The following is a 25,879-nucleotide window of genomic DNA, read 5'->3' as shown; positions in this document are numbered from 1 at the left end:
GTCTCACCACTCCCACCCAGGCAATGTCAACCTTGGACCGCGATGTCAAATTATTACATAGTAATACTTGATAGGAGGCGGATACATACATGTGCCTGTGGTCCATCTCTAGAGGAGGTGGAAACAGAAATGCATCTGGCGTCCATCTTTAGAGGACGTGGAAACAGAAATAAGCTATATTAGGTTAATATCAGGTGCTAAGTCTTATGAGGTAAAATAAATGTCATAAGTGTCACAAATAAAGCAACGTAATGACTTTTACAGATAGTTACATTCTTTTAAACAGAAACGTAAGGAAAATTGTATTACACTCACCTACCCCTTATATACATAACCACATACCTAAAACAACAAAATGCATGTAAAGTTGATTGGCATTTTACATAACATTTACCATAAACAGCTAGTTTTTCTTTTTTAAACAATAAAATAACATTTAATCATAACAATAACTGTAACACCCACATACACATATGTTGCTATTTATTAACAAATATTGTTTATATGTTAAAGTTATACACCCATTCACTCACACCACCTCCCGCCAAAAAAAAAGGTCATAATTTCTGCATAAGCATTCAATGCAGAGATAAGTTACATAAATCGAGTTTACTCTAAAATCATATGCCATATATAGGTATCTAAATGAATTTGCAAATACACACTTTTTGTGTCCAGTCTTACATGCATACAAATTATTCAAAAGGACTTTGAAATGGAGAGGACTATGTGCATGAGTACAGAGTCTACACAGTACGTTAAGTTTTAATATAATGGATGGATAAGCACGCACAAAATAGGAGAGTGCAAACGATAACTTTGAATTTTTTATAAAAAAAATCAACAATCAATTAAATACTTCCTTCAGCTTCAGAACTCACATTCTTCTGATGTTCAAATTTTATAAAGAAATGGTATTTAATGAGAGAAAACATGAAAAGCTAACTCCATGAACATCCGGTTTTGCCAGAATCTTCCATGTGCATTTGTTGTCCCTGCATTCCATTTATGACTTGTACACAAAACACTGGAAGGAACTTAGCAAAACACTGGGCACGATTTTTAGGTTCTTCCATCGCTTTACAATTACGTTATATATATATATATATATATATATATATATATATATATATATATATATATATAATACGCGATGCCCGATTTGGACATAATCTGATCAATCTGCCTATGGCCACCCCTGACCACACTCCAATGGTTCTAGCATTTAAAATCAGCTGCATGTGGCTTCTTCTGTCCGCACTGGATGCAGAAATATTAAGAAAGATAATTGCTTTAAGTCTTTCAATGACGACATCTAGCGCAATGGAATTTTTCTGTACAAATTTTTCTTCCGTTCCATTTGTTACATAAAGCTGACGGATTTAAAAAAAAAAAAAAATAATAAAATGGTTTAAGCGTAGAGAATGGAAATCGAGTAACGGGATCAATCATTAGAAACTGCGTTAATATACAGCATATTTTCTCCATGTATGTTGTACATTGAACAGAGACCGTACTAGTATCTCATTTGTATCGTCTTTACTAGTTCTTTATTATTCATCAGCACCAAGGTATTCCAAATAATAGCGCAAATATTTTTCAGGGAAAAAGCCAGCGGACATTGGTGATACCGCATGTGTTAAAGGTGCATCTGCTGGATGTTACTGTTGCTATTGTCATCATATTTATGAGGTGACAGGTAATGAATGAAAATGCACAATCTATTTATGGCTATTCATTGTACATATAAAGTATTTAGACAAAAAATACACTCTTGTTTTGATCAGTTTAAAAAGAAAGTTGATTTGCGACGTTCGTTAAAGAACAATTCGACGAATTAAAAGCACTTTACCATGTAGTCTACTTCTGTAATGAATGAAAATATTATGCGTAACCATTGTGAGGTACAGTGGTCAATTTTCTGCGTTTGCGTCCGGAAAGGTAATAGTTGTGTGAGTTGTGTTAAAAATGTGTTTTAAAGGTCAGAAACTGGTTATACATTACAGCATACCGATGCAGGTGAAAAGATACCAGTACTACGTCACAGTGTTGCTTTAAACACATTTTTTCATTGTCATTGTTAATTTTAAAGGGAAGTAAGTTCATTTTACCTGATATAATGGTTAACCAGGAAATATGAGTCTGAAACAAGGAAACAAATTTTTTAAGTTGGTAAGAACACATTTGGATTGTAAGTTTGAGTATTATGGTAGCTTCCTATGATGCTGCAGGTTTTCGTGTATCACAGTATTTTAGGTTTTTGCTAATTTTCTGTATAGCACCACCTATCTTGTACTGATCGTATATAGACTGGATGATCGTAAGTTACTAGTCTATGTAAGACATTGCACATGTTGGTTTTTTTAGATGCTATGTCTTACTATGCAAATGACGGCAAGTTGTATAGTGTATTCCGATGTCAACGACATCGGAATGAGTAGTCAGAGTTTCAGGAATATCTCATCTGATGGCATATATCGACATGTTTCTCATAATTTATGTGCTGTCTCTATCCTGGCAGAATGAAAACATGACACTAGCAAATGGACGCCTTTTCATGTTCTGTTGACATACATTTGAATTAGTTGCAATGCGACGGTAGTTGAGGTATGCCGAAGTATGTTTAAGTTGGTTCATGTGGCAGATATGCTTGTTGAACGAAATGAAACGTTGCTTTCTAGTTCCAATAGGCATATTATATTTTTATTCATTTTGTTAAAGAATAGTATTTCAACTTAAACCGATTTTGGCATTCCCGGCTTTCATTGATTTCCAGTCAGCTGAAATGTAGGTCAATGAAACATGAAAACAGGTCCAACCGATTTTGGCATTCCCGGCTTTCATTGCTTTCCAGTCAGCTGAAATGTAGCTCAATGCAATATGAAAACAGGTCCATTTCTTTTGTGAGAATTTGAATTTATTAGAGAAAAGACATCAGAGTATGTAAAGTCTGACTAAAACATTATTACCTTACTTTGTAGAAAAGCGCCATTACTTTAGTTGCCAGTTGTGTGAGATACTCCTGAAAATTTTTACTTTCTTTACGATGTTAGTTGACATCAAAACATACTACACAGCACTGTTAATTAGGCAGTAAGACCCTAATGTCCAAAACATAAATATCACCGTCAGGTCTTACATGTAGGACTATGTAAATTACTAGCAAGTTTTAATTCAGGAAAAAGTCAGAACTGCTGGTGAGTACATTATTGTAAAAATGCACCTTAAAATTTCTCTTTTTCAAAACATGGCCATAACCAATGTTTTCATAAAAAATGTATATGTTCTTGAAATGGATGTCACTTTAATGAAGCAGTTAACCAGTTAGTCATCTGATAATGACCAATGGTTTTGTTTAAGAGTCAGATTACGTGATTGCCATATTTGTTAGGAAGCCAGAAATTAAAGCATTAGTAGTAAATATGAGTCAAAATATGAAGGATGTTAATATTGTTCTTTTTTGATGGTTTTCACAATTGACAGCTGTTGACTTAAAAAAAATGTTGTCCACGATTTATCGTTATGACACCTGATTTTGTTTATACAGTCAGTGGTAAACATGTACTTTAATGTTCACTGACAATCCTGTTATAGTTTCAAAGCTACTAACCCTCACGAATTTGGCGTGAATTTCACGACTTTTTTAGCGAATTCTCCAATTCTCAATTATTTTAAATCTTTAATAAAATAACCGATTTCCCATTAAGCACTAGTTGTGATATTCTCAGTTGCCAAAATGATCTGGTACTGCTGGTCGCGACATTAGTAGAACTACAGCCGAGTAGTACAGTTAGCCCGGTAGCAAGCACTTTTAGCCTATGTATAAGAGTAGTTTTACAAATGCTTGTGAGAGAAACTGGGGCCTAACTGGAATTTGGCTCTGCACATGCATCACCAACACTGATTTGAGTTACCGTTCAGCATCGCATGTAAGATCTTGAAAATGTCTTCATCAACGAGGAAAAAGAAATGTAATGATCAAAAAGTGAAGTTTAATTTGGAATATATCAAAAACTGGCCGTGCATTCTGACATTAAACACTCAGTGTGCCACAAAATTAGTATTGGGCACGGTCGCAGAGACGATGTGAGGAAGCACATCGGTTGCAGAAAAATGATAAAAGTTGAAAAAATTAAGAATTCGCAGATTTCAGTTTTGGAATATTTTGAGCCATCGTCGGAAGATCTGCAAGCTACCAATGCGAAGCATTATTTTTAAGTTTCCTTGTCGAACACGATCTACCTTTATCAGCTGGAGACCATGCTAAACATTTGTTCCGACAAATGTTCCCGGACTTGAACATCGCTTCCAAATTTTCCTGTAGAAGAACCAAACGTGCTGCAGCTCCTATGTATTCCTCACAGCAACAGTGACGGAGAAAGAGTGTTTTCTCTACTGAGGAAAAATAAGACAGACTTTACGGCCTTCTTAGGTGCAGAAAATTTTTCAGCAATTTAATTCATCAAGATCAACCAGCCGGCAAGAAGTCTGAACTGTTTAGTAAACAAATTTACGATCAGGCAGTTGAGGAAGTTCAAGTCTGCCACAGTATCATATCTTGATAAATAAATATTTCGGCATATATGTAGTGTTTTAGTTTTATATTTTGATCTGATATAGTGTAGTATTGATGGTCAGAGTGGATGGAGTTATGGTCATGGTATTTTTCACTAATTCATGTTGGACATTGGGAAATTAACAACTTTTTATCCATATTTTCACTAGTTGTGAGTCTGGAAGTATGTACTGGCAGCCTTCCTTAAGACGTGTAGCACTTTCGACAGAGCAACGTAAAAACGATCATCTTCTACCAGCTATATCGTCATTGTTAGATGAACCACCAATATTACAATTTATGCTGAAATAAAGTTCATTTCTTGCTCTTTTTAACTGTTTGTTTGGTTTGTTGATAAAAGTAAGAGAATGAACAGTAATTTTCATTAAAAAAAACACAGTTTCATTGTTGGGCACGATTCGGTCTGCTGAGCGCCTCGCAGTGAAAGCAAGAAATATTGCCTTCGCTAGGGAAATTCCATTTAAACTCCGAAGTCACCGGGTCAACACCTAAAAATAGCACCACATGGTAGAGCAGGGAACGGTCTTTGTTTTCATATAAGTTTGAAATATGCATGTTTAAATTAACTTTTCTTGGTAAGCATTAAAAAAATAGGTTCATTTTCCCGGCTAAATATCTCGGCCATTTTTAAAAATTGATATATGATACCTATATGCGCTGGAAAGCCCAATTTTCGCTGAATTTAATGATATGCATGGCTTCCAGATCTTATTAAAGGCAGCCAATCGCAAGCGTGTAAACCGCAAGGTCATATTCAAATATCTCGAGTCACGCCCTGTGAGGTGATTCCGAATGAAATGGCTGACCTCTCATCGACAGGTGGTCCAGATTTTGGTCTCGTTTGTGAGAAATTGCAAAGCACATTGGTAAGTATTGTGTTTTTTGCTTTTCCAAACATTCATGAATATTTTTATGCATTTCTTTTATTTTAATTTTAATGGATTAAATAAGATACTTTTCGATAAAATGCGTGTATACTGCGACAGGAAGTTCACAATTACCGTATTTTAACCTATCTTGCATTCCGAGACTGCGAGAGTGATTTAATTTTGATAAATAGTAACTACCTATATTGACTCGATGAATTAGTAAAATGAGTGAATAATTAATCATTCTGTTCATAAATATTTTGTTTTTTCTGCTCATTTTCTCACAGTTATTGGACGTTTATAAACCGGAAGTAGGTTTCTGTTACGATGTATTTCTTCGTTCTGTTGTTTTCATCCAAATATTTTTCTTGGTCGAAGTTTCGTTGTTATTTTTAGTTGGTCTCTCTGGTAAATCAACACTTTTATACTGTTATCATACACAAATAGTAATTAATCTCTGTATGTCTGTCTGTTTCTTTGCTATAAAAATAAATAAAAAACTCATTTCCATCCTCCCAATCTAGCAATCAATCATTCAATGTCATGATTTGGTATTATGTATAAATATATCAAAACGTTTTTTGGTAAAGTAAAATAAAACAAAATATGCTCACAAAGTTAAACCTTTAAAATTCTACCACCTGAATATCTCAATCTAGAATATACACAAAAAAAAAGTATTAAAAGTTTGATAATTTTTGTTTGCAATGTTTAAGTTTCAAACTGTGGAAGAAAAAAAATCAGTTTCCCAAATCTTGCACTGCTAAAGGTCTTATAAATTATTAACTGTGCTGTTTTGCACTTTTACAGAGAATGAAGACTTCCACCTTATGTCTACATGGTTGATTAAAAAGGGCAAAGGAGAAAAATAGCCCTTGAGCATCAAGAGCAAGATGTCATCACCTTCAAGTTTTTTGATCCAGCTCCATCAGCTTAAAAGTAAATTTCCGGTCACTTCTGATCAAATTAAAGAACTTTTTGAAAAGATTTGCTCAGCCTCATGTCAAGATGATTTTAGGCATACAAATTTGCAGAAGGAGATGCATCATGCGCTGACAGCTGCTGCAGAAGCAAATTTAGAATCAATTTCTGAATCAGATGTTTTGTTGTTTCTTAAAGATTTCTTGCAGTATTTGTTTTATTTAGATTTTGATATTATGCAAAGCTGACAAGGGATTTTCCAAACAGACATGACATTTTGATACTGAATTTGTTATATAACATGTATTTTTATATTTCAATAAAATTTTGTTATTGGTTGTGCAGATTTTACTTTTTTGTGTGGTTGTATGTTGATGTCATGTGAGTTCTGCCCAGAGGGTAGGGAGATGTTTTTTTTTTAAATTCTTTTAAATCCACGGAATATAGAATCATTAGATAGATTACAGCAATCTGAACACAATACACCTTAAATTTTAAAAATTGATAAATAAATGGCCAAGATATTGAATTTTTAATATTTGCAGCTGTATTTGCCGCTGACCAGTTTAGTGAAGATCGTTAATTTGGGGGGTCTGCTACATTATTATTTCCGATAATTGAGTTCCAAAAAAAATTGGGCAATGTCTCTGTATAGAATGTAAGAGATCTGGAAAGTTCCAGACTTAAACTGCAGTTAGTTTTGATAATATCAACTACTTAATTTGGCCATTTATGCAATTTGACAAATTTGAAGAAAATCTCTGCATTTTATGGAGAATATTTTTACCCAAAACTTTTGAACCAGACGAGGTAGACATGTAATCTTTGTTTTGTTCTTTTATAAAGATCTATCTATCTTGGTTATAAAATCCACACAGAATTTCTAAGTTGAAATTTTGGCTGCCAGTACATACTGGAAGGTTGGCAGCTATGGTGTTTAAAGTATCTCCCTTAAGTTTCTGTTGTTCGAGGGTAAAAATGACAGACTGAGAGCCAGTGTTTAATCTACAAATGGCTTCATGTAAGTCATTTGACTCATCAAGGCAACAAACAATGAGTCACAATCCAAACCTATGAGTCTTATTCAAACAGTGATTAGTCTTTAGTAGTTTTTAAAAATAATTATCTCATTACTTATATTATGTAACCAAATCAATTCCGAAGCATTGGAATATTCTGTATTTGTTAACAATCTTGTTGATGGTTTCATATCGTCAGAAATAATCTCAGCATAGATGACAAGGCATTTATTGTTGGCTTTTTAATTGCTGTCACAAATGACGAAGTTTGCAGGTTACGTATAAGACTATCCTCAACAACGTTTGATAGGCTCTGCAGTAACTCTGAACAGGTAGTTGCAAAGTCACACTGATTGGCAGATCTCTTAGAAATGCCAATGGCATCAGTTTCTTCAGCCGCTAAGTTGTGTCTTAAATTTAAGAAGAGGTTTCTATTTTAAAAAAAGGGGATGTCATCTACACTCAGCTAATGTACACACTTGAGTAGCAGTTTCACTGCTATGTCTTGTCTAGAATCATGTTTTTGTAAACCTGCATTCAAATCTGCCTGGTGTTGTGGACCTTCAATCAGCAGTTTGTGTTCTGGCAACCCAGCAGTGTACTGTTCAATTATTCATGGAAGTTTTTTTCGGCCTCTGTACATATATGGCAAAACATAAAGGTCTCTTCACTGTTACGTTTTTCACTCGAGTTGTTTAAAATTTAGGCAGCTGTTTTCAACCATTTTTTGCTGCACAAAATATGTTTTGTCTTTCAAGTAACCATTAGCTCATCTCTGGGTGATGAGAGCTCCACTGGTTCGATAACAATACTATTATCGTCAGTCAATCATAACCGCAGTCCAAAAGATAATTTCATTTGTTTTGGATTTATTTGATTTTTTTTTGCCTGGGATGTCATTTTAAGTCGAATGCTGAGAGTATATTGGACAATACAAGGCATACAATTGAGTGAATGGAAATTGTTGCTCTACTGCATGACAAAGGTGCACGTAAATGAATAGTTTCTCATGGGAATCACTTTAAAATCACATTTATTTATTTTCCACTGCATTTTATGTGGTGATTGTACAGATTTTAACATCCAGTTGCTACAAATGATGTGACAGTTACAGGTCATAAAAGGTCAGCTCCAGGCTCAACACTTACTTGTAACCCTATGTATTATGATAACACTTGCATAGGAAACTGATGTGCACATGTTTTTCCTGTCTGAGATAGTTGTTGGATTACGTACTGGCAATGATTTTTAGACTGAACCTTTGTTTGTTTTTTTTGTTATTCAGCAAAACAAAACATTAGGGTGCATTAATTTATGCACCGGTGACTAATTTTTTGCATCAAATCAGAAAAGTCTGCGTATTTGACTTGTGTCGCATGAGTAGATAAAACACTGTTTTGGTGTTACCGTGATATCACTGATACTCCTTGCATAACCTGGAAGGATGGCTATGGTAACCTAGTAGTTAGAGCATCTGCCCTGGATAGAGGAGGTCATGGATTTGAACCCCAGCTGAGTCATAGCAAAGAGTTTTAAAAATAGTACTAACAGCTGCCTCACTAGGTGCTCAGCATTAAGAGGTTAGTGTTAAGACTGGTCGGCCTGGTGTCAAGATAATGTGATTGGGTGGGACATGATGCTACATGTCTGCGGCATGATGCCTCAGTGATAGACATCGTAATGATATGACTGGAAAATTGTTGAAGCTACGTTAAAAATCTAAATCAAACACACACACACATAACCTGGAATGTTCATGGCATCTGTTTATTATCATTTCCATCAGTGATCTGATTTAAACTGGAAATTGAATATATGTTAATACACGTACAGAGCAAAGAATACCAATAACCATACATAATATCTTGAAGGTCAGTATCTTAAATTTACTTATTCACTGATCGCTAACTTTAAGATATGCGATACCATAGCACTCCATTATACAACCCCAGTTAAGAATTAAGAGCTCCAAAAAGAGACAAAAGATGGTGAGTTTGAATATGCGGATGCTAATCAGTTCTTTCTCGTGACAAAAACCTATAAAATACCTATATGGATATAGATTACGTGTTTGAACCCCAGCCACGTCATACTTAAGACTTATAAGAATGGTAATAAGAGCTGTCTCACTAGGTGCTCAGCATTAAGAGGTTAGTGTTAGGACTGGTTGGCCCGGTGTCAGGATAATGTGACTGGGTGGGACATCATGCTGCATGTCTGTGGCATGATGCCCCAATGCTAGACATCACTATAAAGTGCCACATTGCACACATCATAGCGATATGACTGAAAAATTGTTAAAGCTACGTTAAAAATCCAAATCACATCATATCACATCACATCACACATAAAATACCTAAAGTGCAAACACACAGATCATGTTGGCATGCAGTACCACCTATTCAGATGAAGATATCATTTTTGATAATTTGATTACACAAATGGCAATTCAGTTTATTTTACTGCTCATTTCTATTAAGATCATGCTGCAGGAAAGGCATTCAGTAAAACCTGTATTGAAAGACTATTGCCTTGTGAGACCAATTGTCTTGAGAGACCATGTTGTCAATGCACAAATTTATTGATTATATTGCATTATGACTTGTTAGGAGAGACCACCTATCTTGAAAGACCATAATGTTTTGGCAAATGGGTGGTATTTCAAGACCAGTTCTACTGTATATTGATAATTTAAATGCTCTGTTGCTCAGAGTACTGTATGAAATAGAACTAGTCTTGAAAGTAAATAACCATTATATGGCTGTGACAGTGGTACATTACTAAATACAGGTACATGCTGCCTGACAATGAATAATGTTTGTGACATTATTGTCTCTGATGACTAATAACCCCAGTTCAATGATGTGACTGTCACAGTAGTTCTGTACAAAACAAAAGTACAATTTTGTGTTTGAAAATGAATAACAGTCTAAAGCTGTGCTGTAGTTTGTGAGAAGCATATTACTTTGTCTGACATGTCTCTGATTGTAACAGGAGTACTGTACCAAACCAAAGTACATCACTTTGTCTGACATGTCTCTGTTTGTGACAGGAGTACTGTACCAAACAGAAGTACATCACTTTGTCTGACAATGAACAACCTCACTCAGTGGTTGTGACAGTAGTTCTGTACCAAACCGAAGTACATCACTTTGACATGTCTCTGTTTGTAACAGAAGTACTGTACGAAACAGAAGTACATCACTTTGTCTGACAAGTCTCTTGTTGTAACAGGAGTACTGTACCAAACAGAAGTACATCACTTTGTCTGACAAGTCTCTGGTTGTAACAGTAGTACTGTATGAAATAGAAGTACATCACTTTGAATGACAATAAATAACCCCAGTCTGTTGTTGTAACAGGAGCCACTGTACCTACACAAAATTTATATTTAGTTGTAGATACTTAAGGAGATGCGAAAGGAGCAGATCAGATGTAGTGAGCTTAGATTGCCATAGGTGCATTATGAAAATTAATAGGTAATTTATTTTTTACAAAGGCATTCTTTATACTACTTTTATAGGAAGGCCCAAAAATTTTGATTTTGGTCATCTGACTGACCCTTTTCTCATTGCTGACCCTGTCCATTTTTTTTCACCATGGTAAAAAAAAAAAATTGATTTGTGAATCAAATTGAGCTAGTTTTTGTCCAGTACTTTGAAATGCATATTGCAATACATATACTAGTCAATATCATATGTTTGGTTTTTTAAAAATTTATTTTAACACATTAGCCCCTAGTGACGACTTTGCGGGGCAGGAGGTAGTAGCCTACTGCCGAGCTCTGTAGCATCATGGTCATGCATGATACACTAAAGTGGGTGGTATTATAGAAAGGAAGACAGATTTAGCTCTACAGTGATACCATATAATCTGGAATATCTAGTTGAACTACGAAAAAAGGGTAGAAAAACATCATTTTTTTGGACTCTATTTTACACAAAATTCGCCCGTGGTTGGAATCCGATTTTGTGTCTGGATATTAGACATTTTGGTCTCAGATCTAAGGCAAACTGGTATGAACTGCAAACAGACAGATGAGCCTTTGCAAAAAGTAGGATAAGATGGGCATTTGGAATAAAGAGTGGTCTCCATACAAAAATAATGGCTCCGTTTAGCGAAAAAGAAAAAAGAAGTCCAATTTTTACCCTTCTGCTCATGTGCAAGTCAAATAGCCAACAAAAATCGATGTTTCTAACACACCTAGGCAGTATGTTATTGAAAGATGACCGGGGATTTGGTGTTTGCGAGTCTGTTCGGAAATAGCTTTCAAAATGTGTTTCCTACTCGATTTTCAGGCAAAAATTACAAAAAGCTCCAGGGGTTAAAGTGTTAAAACTTACCTGCTCAGAATTTAAATCCAGTGCAATAGGAAACACACATCTTTTGTTTTTGTCCCGATAGCATTTACATCTCCATTACTAGTGATATGGATACATTTAGTATTTGCTTGAAAAGATGTGTGGTTATAACTTGTGATACAATCATGTTTTCAGTGACAAGTAAAAGCTTGATAAATCAAAAAAATTGGTTTTAAATGTTGATACATAGTATATAAAAATTTAATAAATTATTTTTGTAAATTCATTAAATTTGTTTTGCAACAATGAAATGAGTGAACAGCAATAAAAAAAGGAACTCCTTTAAACAGAATTAACTGTATTTTCTATGCTGCTTAAATCCACGGATATATCACAGTTTCAATCAGGACAAGTGATTTTTTTCCCCAGTAGCTTGTATGTGATAATAGGATAGGATCAAGAAAGTTTTGCAAAAACATGAGAGAGTCAGAGTTTACAAGGTAAATTGAGTGATGTATAGATGGTTGCACCAACATAGATGAAAGGCTATGACCAGTTATAATATATCCACAGTCAACATATTGGTCTTTTATAGGTTATTTTTGGATATGACGTATGTTGTTGTAACATACTTGTCATTGTCCATCAGATATGCCCTAATTCTGATACTACTGTTTATGTTGTAAATTGACTAATTTTGAAGGCTGCAGTTTGCACTGTCAGTGTATCCCAGTGGGGTGAAAGTCTGAGAGTCAAAAATCCCCTTGGTGTCAGAATTGGTGGTCAGGCTAAGTAAAAAAAAAAAACTTGGGCATAAATGGGGGGGGGCATCACATTAAAATTTTGGGGGTCCCTGAAGCACAAATGAGGGTAAAGGGAAACACTGATTGTAAATTGATTTTGAAAGCTGCAGTTTACCTTGTACATTGATTTTGAATTTGCGCTTTAAATTGCCCATGGGATTTAAAAAGTGCTGTTTATATTGTAAATTGACTAACTTTGAAGGCTGCGGTTTACATAGTACATTGATGGCTGCAGGTTACATAGTTCATTGAATGATGCAGTTTACTTAGTTCTTTGAAGGCTGCATTTTCTTTTGATCTATTTTCAGGATTGTTGCAGATCATTTGTGAAAAAGGGAGTGCTGTGCTTGCTGATGATCTATCATTTTGGTTTGGGTCAAGGGATAGATTATGACTTTGATCTGACACTGCCTGAGTGGACTTTTTTGTTAATCATATCGAACAATAGAGCGGCAGAATGGCGGACACAGAGCAGCAGCTAAAAACGATTAAATCCATGCTACGATCAACATTAATAAGTAGCAAAGAGGGCATCCCAGCACACACACTTCTACGTGAGTAGCCATGTGCAAACGGGCACAGGATATAAGCATGTATAAACCTTAATCATTTGTCACTAACGTTTATTTGCACTAATATCATCTCATAAGATTGGTATAATACAACTACAGGCATGCATAAATCCATTGTGACAGTCTTCATTGTCAAGAGTGCATAAATAAATTGTCCATATTATGTGAGAAATATATTCATACAGAAGATCAGCCATTGCAAGCTTACATGTCGCAGCGAAGTAAATTGTGGTCTGTCACTTGAAGGACAGTAGTTGCCATTTTGTTTGCATGGTGTTTTCACAAGTGCTTTGTTTATTTTTGCCAGTAAGTAAAATGCAGGTACATTCGTGAATTTTTTCCACGGGCTTAGGCAGCATGTGTTGGTCAGGATTGAAACCAGTTGCTGATACTTTGGCATATGTGTCGACCATTATGATTTTGCCACAAGTCTTGGGGATAGTATCCTTAAGGTATGGAATTAAGTAATAGAAGCACAAATTATGGAAATATGATCATCAGCGGTAACATTTCGATACTGGTTTGTCCTTGTTTGATTTGGATATGGGTTTTATATTTAAGTGGAATTGGTCAGAGAACCAGACTAACTTTACTGGCATACTTCAGACACTTTATATTGTTGTGATTCAAATGTCTGCATGGTCAAGCTGTTGCTTATTTTGTTCTAAAACTTGGCAGGCAACAAGTGACCTGTTCTGATGAAAGGGATGGTAAACTCTTACAAAGGTTTTTGTTGTTGTGGGGTAACGCCATTTTTCAGCACATGATAGGCTATGCATGGCGGCCAGTATTAATGGTGGAGGAAGAACCCAGGTAAACCCTGGGAAGAACCACCACCCCACAAGAAGCTACTGGCAAGTTTTCTCACTTACCCACATTGGCCGAATCCTAGACTTGAACACACGCAGACAGAGGTGAGATGGCAGTGATCCGTAACGGAGAGCACTTTAGACCACTCAGCCACTTGGATCCCCTCAAAAAGGTTTTAATGGTGCTGACAGATATAAGGAAATATTCTGGTTCTTGGGGGAAAAGGGCAAAAGTTGTGTTTAGTGGGTATCATGTGTTAATTTGCCAGATAACAGGATGATCATTGTCATCACCCACATCAAATGTAATTTCTTTTTAAGGATTATGTCAGTTGGAGAGATAGCAAGAATCCATTGCGCTCCATCTGGTTTGGAACAGCAGTTTGTGAAACTGTGCTGGAGTTATTTAAGATTCAGCTAAAATTTACCGATTTTTGAGTTGAACACGATGTGTACTATTGCTGCACCATTCTTGAATCACACTTCTGGACTTTTAAATGCATGTTTTCCAGCTTGATGATATCATTACTTTGTTACACCTTACTGAAAACTGCTCCAACTTACGGAACATAATCGACTGCCATAATGAGAAGGCCTTAATAGATTGGCAGTGTTGCTTGTTGGTTACATCTCACTGGATTTCATTTATAGGAGAATAGGTAGTTCATAAGGAATCCATTTTGAACCAATCAATTGACTTGTAACTTTGATGAGAAAGTATAATGGCACAGGATTTTCCTGCCAATCCTAATGGATTGATTTCCTATAAAACTAAGGCAGAATTTTAATGAAAAGTCATCGAAACAGGCAAAAACTAACACTGACTTTGATAGGGAATACAGTTATAAAAACAGAGAGGAAGTTTAGGATACTGGTAGTAGGCATTTCCTTACCTCTAGGCCAATGAAGATGAAAGGATTGCATTGTGCAGTATGTGTATGTGGATTGCATTGTGAAGTATGTGTAGAAAGGTAGCATGCAGTTGCAGACTTAACCCTTTACCTCATGCAAGCGTCTTTGGACGCCTCTGCTCCATTCGCATGGAAGCGCCTTTGGACGCCTCTGCAAGATTCACATGGAAGCGCCTTTTGATGCCTGCTGTAAACATCAGTCATTTTGAGCTGGTTTTCGTAGCCACCTTCAGGGAAAACCCCCCTATTAGATACTACATTCATTTCTGCAAATGACAATTACATCAGGTCACATGGTTGCTATTTATGCACTGGTCGATATCTGCTATTTAAAGTAACTGGGTCATAATCTCCACTCTCCAAAATGGCGGTCGCGGATTTCATTCAGTACGTACGAAGTTTTCACGATTAGAATCAGTTCCATGAAATATTCAATAACTTAGGTAAAGGCTCTGATATTGATGTAGGCAGCAATTAGTTTTTATAAATTAGCAAATTCAGATGACTTAGTGATGTAGACGCACACGATAACCTTGTAAATTTTGAGTATCAGAGATTGCAGCTACAGTTGGTCACATGGCCTCACTGACATGATGAGTTATCTCTCGATTTAAAAGCACATAAAAAAATTCTTCCGTGAAAAATAATTACACAGCTTTAACAATTAGACTTTACTCTTAAATTTTTCCATATATAATAGATGTGTACCAAAAAGGTAAAATGGTTCAAATTGCTGTTAAATGTAACATACACTACATTGGGTAACAATTCACAGGCAGGATTTCAGTCAGTACTTATGAAGTTTACATGATTAGGATCTCAACTATGAATAATTCAATAACTTAGGTAAAGGCTCTGATATTTATGTTGGCAGCAATTAGTTTTTTTTGATTATCAAATTCAGATGACTTGGTGATGTAGACGTAGATGAAAAACATGTAAATTTCGAGTATGGGAAATGGCAGCTACGGTTGGTCACGCAGCTTGACTGGCATGATGGTGAACAGGTTCTTTCTCGATTTTAAAGCACATCAAAAATTCTTTTCTGAAAAATAATTACACAGCTATAACAATCAGACTTTACTCTTAAATTTTTACACGAGGTAATAGATGTGTACCAAAGATGTAAAATGCTTAAAGCTGCTGTTAAACATAACATACACTACATTGCTTAACAGTTCACAGGCAGGCCTATACGTATGCTGTTGACTAGATAACAGTTGTTCTATTTATAGTGCGCTGCACTTTGTCACTATGCTGTATGAGGTAAAGGGTTAAGGGGTGCAGTATGTGTAGAAAGGTAGCATGCAGTTGCAGACTTAAGTTGTGGATTATTGGCAAGAGATATCATCGCAAGAAAAGACAGCTAACACATTAAGAAAATTGCAAAGCACAATACCTCATGGAAAATTTGATCATGAACAATCCTAATCAGAAAAAAAAAGTTGAGGTTGCTTGAGACAGTGGGATCAGTAAATACGTGAGTCAAACCGAGCACTGCAAGATGCTGTTTAACATGGTAAATGGTATAACAAAAGGGAGAAAATCATCTTCTGACCAATTTCTTTTGAGTTGAGCCAGGAAAAGATCACACTAGTATAGATTTCGTAAACAGTTTTTCTAATGTCCAACTGAAAAATGCCATGTAAAAGCTATCTAGAGCCAATTCGTGTCCATCCTGTGTGATGCCACAATTGATTCAGCACTTTTAGACAAGAATAACACTAGTGTAAACTTGGGGGCAAAGAACTGTGTTGTTAAGAGGCTTTCAGACACTGTTGATAATCCTGTCATCATGACATTCATTGTACTGTGTGGCATATCGAAAGGATACTGTTACGTCTAAATTTCATAAGATCATGAAAAACCCAAACAAGCATTCAGATTTTCCAAAATATAACTTATTTAAGTAAAACATAAAATCAAACAAAGTGAAAGAATTAAATATAAGTTAACAATGTATGAATTCCTAGAATGTAATCCTAATTGTACAATTGATTTATCACTGATATGGAAGCTGTTCCAAGGTATTCTGAATGTAGCTTCTAAAGTGCTTATGCATTACCATGATATCACCACTGAATTTAACACAGTTATTAATCCAGATGGTTTTCCTTCAGTATAATCACGTGAACAAAGAATACTACTGAAGTCCATGTAAGTTTTACATAATCCTTGAATACAATCACATAATCCCAATGTACTAACTGTTTAAATCAATGATTATACACTCGGCTATATCAAGGAGCATGAAATTATAAATTACTATTTTTCCTCACTGGCTCTTACAGACACTAGCATAACTGAACAAGAATGAAATAAATGGTGCATATTTTTATTATATGGTGTTCATTTGTGTTTCACAAACAAATCTCTAGATCGCAATAATTTCTAAAATAATTTGAATCGTATTTTTCCCTTTCACAATAGCATGGTCATCAGCATAAACAGACAGTCCTGTTCTGACCTTCAATTCTTATTGAACCAAAGAAAAAGTAGAACACACTTGTTAGTTCTTCATGGTGCACATGAGCCTTGGATCACACACTTTGGTTATGTGACCCACATTCACATGTCATTCTTGACCTGTTTAGTTATTTATTTCACGTTAGTGATCAGCATGGTCCTTAATGAAACTCTTACGACAAAGTGTACATGTACTTTTACTATAATACCCACAGTTGAATTAAAAGATTTAAAATGTTTCAAATGACTTAAACAAAAAGTATAAAATCAAAAGTTAATACATAATTCAAAAACAGTATTTTGGAGGCAGCCAAGAAATTCAGTTTTAAAAGGCGTATAAATCCGCACAAAATGTCAGAAAAGTTAACCAGTGATTTGATCATATACTCTGACATCAAGTCAGTTAGTTAGCCAGCAAAAGTAGAGCTGTAAATGTCATTGATATGGTCTTTAAGTAGACAGTCATACACTTGGAGCAATTGTGAGAGAACATACAGATGAATATGGACAAACTACTAAACTTACAGATGAGATTACTTAGTTTAGTTTTGTTATGGGGTTTCATGCCATTTCTCAGTGCAAGGTAGCCTATATATGGCAGCCAGCATAAATGGTGGAAGAAGAACCCAGGGAAAACCTTTGTAAGAACCTCTGACCCATTAGAAGCTACTGGCAGCTTTCTGACATTCCATGTTGGCCGATACTGAGACTCGAACCCATGCATTTGACATTTGAGGTGAAATGGCAGTGATCGGTAAAGGCGAGCATATTAAACCACTCAGCCACTTATGTGTACTTCATGTTTGATGTTTTTAAGTAACTGCAGTTAGTCACCTGTTGTAGACAAATGATCTTTTATGTTTCATGTGAGCGAGTTGTAAATGCACCATGTCCATATTTGAATGCTATTGACACTTGGTGACTGTTTGCATTCTGTTATTAATTTGATTCTGCATCTCAAATGTATAAGGACATCAGCTTGAAGTGTCGATTATCAAAAGCCTTCAATGACAACACTGACTTGATTCAGGGCATCAGACAGAAGGGTCCATTATCATAAGCCTTCAGTGCTGGCAAGGACATGATTCAGGGTATCAGACAGAATTGTCCATTATTAAAAGCCTTCATGCAGGCAGTGGCATGATTCAGGGCATCATACAGAAGGCTTCATTATCATAAGCCTCAATGCTGGCAGTGGCATGATTCAGGGCATCAGACGGAAGGGTCCATTATCATAAGCCTCAATGCTGGCAATGGCATGATACAGGGCATCAGATGGAAGGGTCCATTATCATAAGCCTTCAGTGCTGGCAATGGCATGATTCAGGGCAACAAACAGAAGGGTCCATTATCATAAGCCTCAATGCTGGCAGTGGCATGATTCAGGGCATCAGACAAAAGGTCCATTATCAAAAGCCTTCAGTGCTGGCAATGGCATGATTCAGGGCATCAGACAAGGGTTCATTATCATAAGCCTTCATGCAGACAATTATCGAGTGTGACCACACCACCTAAATTTACTATATATGAATGTCCTAGGTAGTCTGTAATGAAAATTGTGTTGATCTGATGTCCAATATGGCCCCCATGACAACTTAATCTTGCAATCACTACCCCACCTACATAGATAGTCAAACTTCTTATAATGTCTTGTTTGTTCTAAATCAAAATGGTGCTGATCTCTTGTCCGATATGTGTTTACTGTCAAAATCTTGCTTTTGCTATTCATCTTAAAGGGAATGTCGTTTTGATATAGGGTTTTCATCAGAAGAGTTTATATAGTGTCTACTTGGTCCTAAATGAAAATGAATAACCCTCATTATGGCCACCATGTTGTCCATCTTCAAAATGTCATCTCTTCTCCTCCCAAATGGATGGCTTTATTAACTTTTTGATGTGTTTGTCACCATATTAAATATGGGATTATTAGTTTTACTTTTGATCATTAATAGTAATGAGAAGTTACATGGTTTTGACTGACCGGCATAAAATTAACTTGATTTATAGACAGCTTATGTTTATCACTTAGAAGTAACATATTGCGGATGGATTAGGATTTCTTATGCAGTTTAGGCATTTGATATACCAAGTAGTATTTTACGTACAAATTTGGAATTGTATGTAAATTTGGTTTTTCACTTAATAATAAAGCGAGTTGTTCACTTAGGCTCCCAAAAGTGTGTATCTTTCTGGTTTGCCTACCATCCCGTTTTTCATTTCTGACCCCTGCATATTTTTTTCCCTTGATTAAAAAAAAAGAAATTCCACAGATTACCAAAAATGTATTATTGATTTGTGTATTTAATTGAGCCAGTTTATCCCCGATTTTAAAGCACTTAATACATTATATATATATGTGTGTGTGTGTGTATATATATATATATATATATATATATATATATGTATATGTATATATATATGCACTAGTCATTACAATATATATTATGGTATAAAAAATAATTGCCTTCCAGTACCAACCCTAATTTTAAAACCAGTGCATTAAAAAAAACATATTCAATTTTTTTGTCAATTAACACATTAACCCCTGGAGCATTTTGTCATTTTCGCCTGAAAATTGAGTAGGAAACACATTTCGAAAGCTATATCTGAATATACCCGAAAACACCAAATAATAATAATAATGAGGACTTTGCATATAATAATAATAATGAGGACTTTGTATAGCGCCTAATCTTTAGAAGCTCTAAGCACTTTACAACATTAGACAACACCTATACGATAAAAAGCATGCTGAGAATATTTCAGGTAGGAAATATTATTAGGTCTTTAAGTTTGTTCTTGTAGTTTGAAATAAGTGAGTTTTGAGAGCCCTCTTGAATGTGATCACGGTGTCGTTGTGTCTAAGTTCAGTGGGCAATTCATTCCACGTTGCTGGGCCCTGGTATGCAAAAGATCGCTGTCCATATGACTTTGCTTTCATAGTGGGAATAATGAGTATATGATTGTCAGAAGAGGAGTGTAAGTATCTTGTTGATGTGTACACATGGGTGAGATCGGATAAGTATGTTGGACTAGAGTCCGACAGTGAAACATAGCACAGAGAACAAATTTTGTGTTTGATTCTGGATCGAATGGATAGCCAGTGTAGGGTACAGAGCAACAGGGAGGTGTGCTCTGATCGTGGTACTCTAAGGATGATCCGAGAACCTGTGGTTTAAACTTTTTGAAATTTCTATAGCAGATATTGAGATGAACCAGACAGAACTGACTTGAGCAGAAGGGTAACAGTTGGACTTTTTCTTTTTTTGCTAAACGGAGCCATTATTTTGGTATGGAGACCACTCTTTATTCCAAATGTCCATCTTATCCTACTTTTTGCAAAGTCTCATCTGTTTGTTTCTTGCGCAGTTGTCTGCATTTTAGCTTAAGAAAAGTGACAACCACAAGTTTTATATTTTCACCGGGTAATAAAAACAATCCTTTTTAAAATTGTCTTGGTCAGAATCCATCATCACCAAGTAGGTCCTCACAGGTAAATGAATATAATGACTATGCTACTGTGGCTGGTAAATGAATATGATAACCATTATACTTTGGCAGGTAAATGAATATAATGATTGCTCCTGTGACAGGTATATGAATATGATGGCCATTCTACTTTGGCTGGTAAATGAATATAATCACTGCTACTGGGCAGGTAAATGAACATGATTACCATTATACTTTGGCTGGTAAATGAATATAATGACTGCTCCTGTGGCAGGTATATGAATATGATGGCCATTCTACTTTGGCTGGTAAATGAATATAATCACTGCTACTGGGCAGGGAAATGAATATGATGACCATTCTACTTTGGCTGGTAAATGAATATAATCACTGCTACTGGGCAGGTAAATGAATATGATTACCATTATACTTTGGCTGGTAAATGAATATAATCACTGCTACTGGGCAGCTAAATGAATATGATGACCATTCTACTTTGGCAGGTAAATGAATATAATGACTGCTCCTGTAGCAGGTTTATGAATATGATGGCCATTCTACTTTGGCTGGTAAATGAATATAATCACTGCTACTGGGCAGGTAAATGATTATGATTACCATTATACTTTGGCTGGTAAATGAATATAATCACTGCTACTGGGCAGCTAAATGAATATGATGACCATTCTACTTTGGCAGGTAAATGAATATAATGACTGCTCCTGTGGCAGGTTTATGAATATGATGGCCATTCTACTTTGGCTGGTAAATGAATATAATCACTGCTCCTGTGGCAGGGAAATGAATATGATGACCATTCTACTTTGGCAGGTAAATGAATATAATCACTGCTTCTGTGGCAGGTAAATTAATATAATCACTGCTACTGTGGCTGGTAAATGAATATGACAATTTTACTTGGGCAGGTAAATGAATATGATGACCATTCTATTTTGGCTGGTAAATAAATATGATGAGCATGCTATTATAGGCTGGAAAATGAATATGTTGACCATTCTGATTTGGCTGGTAAATGAAAGCCAGATCAAATAATGAGCATGCAAATTCTGGGATAACTAAGGCAACTGGAGTAAAGTGACTTGCCCAAAGACACCATGGTAACTGATCTGGGCTGATGGAGTGTTAGGCTTTGAACCTATGTCCTTTTGGTCATGAATTTTGGTGTGCTAACCACTAATAGCAAACTGTTATCAAGTAAAGCTGACCATCGTGCAGTTTGAGGATATTGTTATTATTGGAAGCTACTGAATACAATCAAAATCCTAAAATGGCATTGTCCAAGCAAACAACCTCAAAGTATTAGGGATCAAAATACTGTTGTTTAAGCTAAAATAGGTTTTGTTATTTTCACTTGTTATCATTGGGGTAACAAATGTTAAATAGTTATTTGCAAGATAAAGTGAAATTTAGTATTATATATTTTTCTTTAAATCATCTATTGTGTCACATGCTAACAGCATGTTTATTTTTTGCAGGTGACTATGAAAAACTGACTCAAGAACCTCTTTCCTTCAAATCCCTGGGATTCAACTCCTTGGAGGAATTTATCCAATCCATTCCTGATGTAGTGGCCGTGAGAAGGTTATTGTGCAGTCCACTTTAGATGCTTTGTCATTTTTTTATAAAAATTCCTTTGGGCAACAGTTTTTATGTTTGGAAAAATAATTTTGTATCCCTTGATCTGGTCTCCTGAAAAAGTTTGATACAATTTATTTATTACATCTCTTAAGTTCAGACTTTTGTCTGGTCTTTGAAGCAAAGTCATGACATATTATATTGTAAAATTTAATATCGTTTGTGTTGGTATAAGTGTTAAGTTTTGCATTTAGAGCGGTTTCTCCTACACTTGTATGCATAATTATGAAATAAGGCACAAATTGATCTTAAAAGTAGGTTATAATGACCTGCCTTTTTATGTTCCAGTGACCTATAAGTCAATGCAGACTATAAATTGTATTAGCCGATTTTATAAATTTTCCACCTGTATCAATATACAAGTCAATGCTGAATATTAGACAAGGTCAGGTCAGTGCCTTGACTTTTGTCTTTTTCACCTTATTCAACACGTCTTGGACTTCATGTTAAATGGAAACTTAAAATACATGCCATACTCCTTCAGTTTCCAAGTTTAAAATTTCACAATATAGACTCCATTTATGTTAAATCCCATGAATGAGCACATAGCATGCAGTGTAGTTTCTTTTCAGGTACAATGATCTCTCCATTCCTAAAAGATAAGACTATTCATTATCAGTAATGTGTGTGTAGACTTTATGTAGTTAAGGGGCATTTGGTTTTCATCTTTGCTTATGCTGGTTTGTACTTTAAATTGCTGATAGTTCTGTTGGCAAGTACAAAAAGTGGGACTGGTTGAAAAACTTGAAAGAGTAAGCACCTGGCATTTAATGTAATTACAGGTAGCATCATTACCCTATTGGTAACCTCACTAATATGACCTTTTCTGCCAAATCTTGTCATCTAAAAGGTGTTAGCTTTGATGACCCTTAGCACAGCTGTAGCATATTTAATTAGGATGTAAATGGCACTGCAAAGCCATGTGGTTCTTGGGACAATGAATATTATAACCTAAAACTAGAAGGGAGTGTTTACTCAGTGGTATCAATTGATAATGGAATATAATACTGCTCTAATACAAAAGTAAGATCACAAACATAGATAACTAAACAGTACAGCTTGTGAAATCTCTCTTGCTTATATCGCTCTTTTATTTGAGGTGCAAGAAGACAAATGTTTGTTCCTTTTCTCATTTTGTCTTTTTGAATGAAAAGATATGTAATCAAATTTAAAGAGCATGTTACTGTTGCAAGCTCCTTTAGCGCAAGTAACACTATTGTAGTTAAGTTCATTATACATGATAGGTGAATTCATCATGGAAAGTACTCAGTTTTTCATACTACAGTTATTATATTGACAGTTTGCCTTTAGTTTCATGGCTCATTTGCTTTTGTGTGCACAGTATTGAAACTTAAAGGATTTATTGTCTTCGACGCTACTATTTACCAATGGTAAATGTAGGTCATGATGACCAACAATTCATGCTCCAGTTGTTGCATTTAGTTGATGCATTTAGCTTGTCTCAGACTCAGGAGTACATACTCCTTGTGGAGGGGGCTTCTTCCCAGGGCAAATTTAGGTTACAATAACCTACTCTTCTTGTGCTGGACACTTTCCTAGCTTTTCGTATTTAGCCACCATGGAGGAGGTAAAAAAAAACTACATTCCATTGACTTCTGTTCAAAATAGCACGAGGTAGATTACACCACCACCATGTAAGCTCAAACACACAGCTGACAGTTTCAGAAATTGTAATTCTATACTGAGCAAAAATCCCCACTTGACTCTCAGTACTAACGGGTTTTGAGGAAAGAAACAAATATGACTTGGCTCGTCACTAGCAGGTCCCAACAGAGAAGTCTTCACTTGGCTCTCAGGGCTAGCAGGCATCAAGCCAAAAATCCCCATTTGAATCTCAGCACCAGCAGGACTAAGATCAAAGTCTTAGCAGGTCCATTTGGCTCTGGGGACTAGCAGGTCCGAAGGCAAAAATCTTAATTAACTCCCAGGACTATCACAGATCTGCAGACTCTTACGATTTTGCCGATAGTCTTACGAAAATTACCCTTCCAATATGGACATATGGCATACTAGCAAAAACTACAGAAAAATGATCTTTGCCGAAAGATCCAGATAATTGGTTTATCCGTATTTTGTTTTGATCTGGGTTTCATCTTAGAATTAGTGAAATTAATCAGTACCCCGGATGTTTTAAACTGATCTATTTGTTCATGCGAAGCGTCTGCGTGATCAAACTATTGATTATAGAATTTTTTTAAATGGTATCCAGAAAGTGATGCATGTTTAAGATGAAATGGAAAATAAGCTTCTAGAAAAGTGTTAATAATCAACATAGAATAATGAAAAAGAGTATTCAGATTCTTGTGAATAAAAGCTGGAAAGGACACAGTTATGTTTATTGGACATCATGTGCCAATTTGAGTATGTATTGTGGCTGGAGTTGTGATTGCCATCATGATGTGAAATGGAAAAGAATTTCCAAGAATTATGCAAAGTTGAGAGATAGCAACAAGCCATTGCGCTACATAGGGTTTGGAACTAGAGTTTGTGCAACTATTGGTAAATAAACTCTAGGAGTACTTTACAAATTTTTCAGTTGAACATAATGTTTATCATCGATGTGTCAAACTTTGAATTACGTTTTTCAGCTTTACAATAGCAGTTGTTGATATTTTGTTACACCTTACTGAAAACTGGTAAATCTTATGAAAACAAATAAACTGCCTTACTGAGACAGACTCGTCCGGGTTGGCAGGTCTTCTGTCAGATCCAAAGGAAGAAATCCCAATTAACTCGTGGGACTAGCAGGTTCCAGGTATAAAATCCCTATTAACTCGTGGGACTAGCAGGTTCCAGGTAGAAAAAATCCCTATTAACTTGTGGGACTAGCAGGTTCCAGGTAAAAAAAATCCCAGTTAACTCATGGGACTAGCAGGTTCCAGGTAAAAAATATACCCTATTATCTCATTAGACTAGCAGGTTCCATGCCAAATCATTACTGATTTTCAGGTCTACAAGGCAAAAATGATATCCTGTTGACAAGTCCACATGTACTGCTGCCCAGGTTCTGTGGATTTAATAAGATAGTGTCAGGCTGTGTGACCCAAGCATCAGACAAATTGATAATCACTGATGTTACATGCTTTCTCAATAATAATAGATTCCAGCCTTTGTGGCATGTTTGCTGATGATTGGTAAATTAACATTAGGAGGCAGGTAATTTCAATCATTTTAGTCACAATTATTGGTACATTCATGTATTTTTTTATATAAGGTGCAATTTCTAATCACACTTGCATTGGTTAAAGCACTACATAAACAACTGTCCATGTGTGTGTTGCTATATGTGTCCATACCCTAGATTAGCTTGTGTAACATGCATTTCATTATCATTTTCTTTTTTTTCTTCAGAAATGCTGCAGGAGAGATAATATTACATGCTGTTGCTGATGAAAGCAATAAACACATCCTGAAGCTCGTCTCCAAGCAGAAGATGAAAAAGACCAGGAAACTGAGTGTAAGGAAAGATACTATTTTAATTAGCTTAACTGACTGAACACCTATA

At 35.6% G+C, this 25,879-nt stretch overlaps 1 protein-coding gene across 5 annotated transcripts in view; it reads left to right on the top strand.

Moving 5' to 3' along the window:
* The first annotated feature begins 1,595 nt into the window (after positions 1–1,595).
* The window catches only part of LOC149784108 (tudor domain-containing protein 7-like), a 144,480-nt gene continuing 120,196 nt past the window's right edge, over positions 1,596–25,879 (top strand). For 4 of the 5 annotated variants that reach the window (XR_016413747.1, XR_016413746.1, XM_089932204.1 and 1 more), the window contains exons 1-4: positions 1,596–1,699; positions 12,798–13,043; positions 22,194–22,299; positions 25,726–25,831. Coding sequence is in view for 3 of the 5 variants with exons in the window: in XM_089932204.1 (XP_089788330.1) it covers positions 12,947–13,043; positions 22,194–22,299; positions 25,726–25,831 (309 nt within the window). In the remaining 2 variants the exon portion in view is untranslated. Of the gene's footprint in view, positions 1,700–1,868; positions 1,942–12,797; positions 13,044–22,193; positions 22,300–25,725; positions 25,832–25,879 lie in introns of those variants that run through there. The other variant, XM_089932205.1, reaches the window with a different exon arrangement.

This window comes from Sinohyriopsis cumingii, chromosome 14 (genome assembly GCF_028554795.1).
Source record: "Sinohyriopsis cumingii isolate HCF-2022 chromosome 14, ASM2855479v2, whole genome shotgun sequence".
Classification (NCBI taxonomy): Eukaryota; Metazoa; Mollusca; class Bivalvia; order Unionida; family Unionidae; genus Sinohyriopsis; species Sinohyriopsis cumingii.
This window is presented reverse-complemented; position numbering and strand designations above follow the sequence as displayed.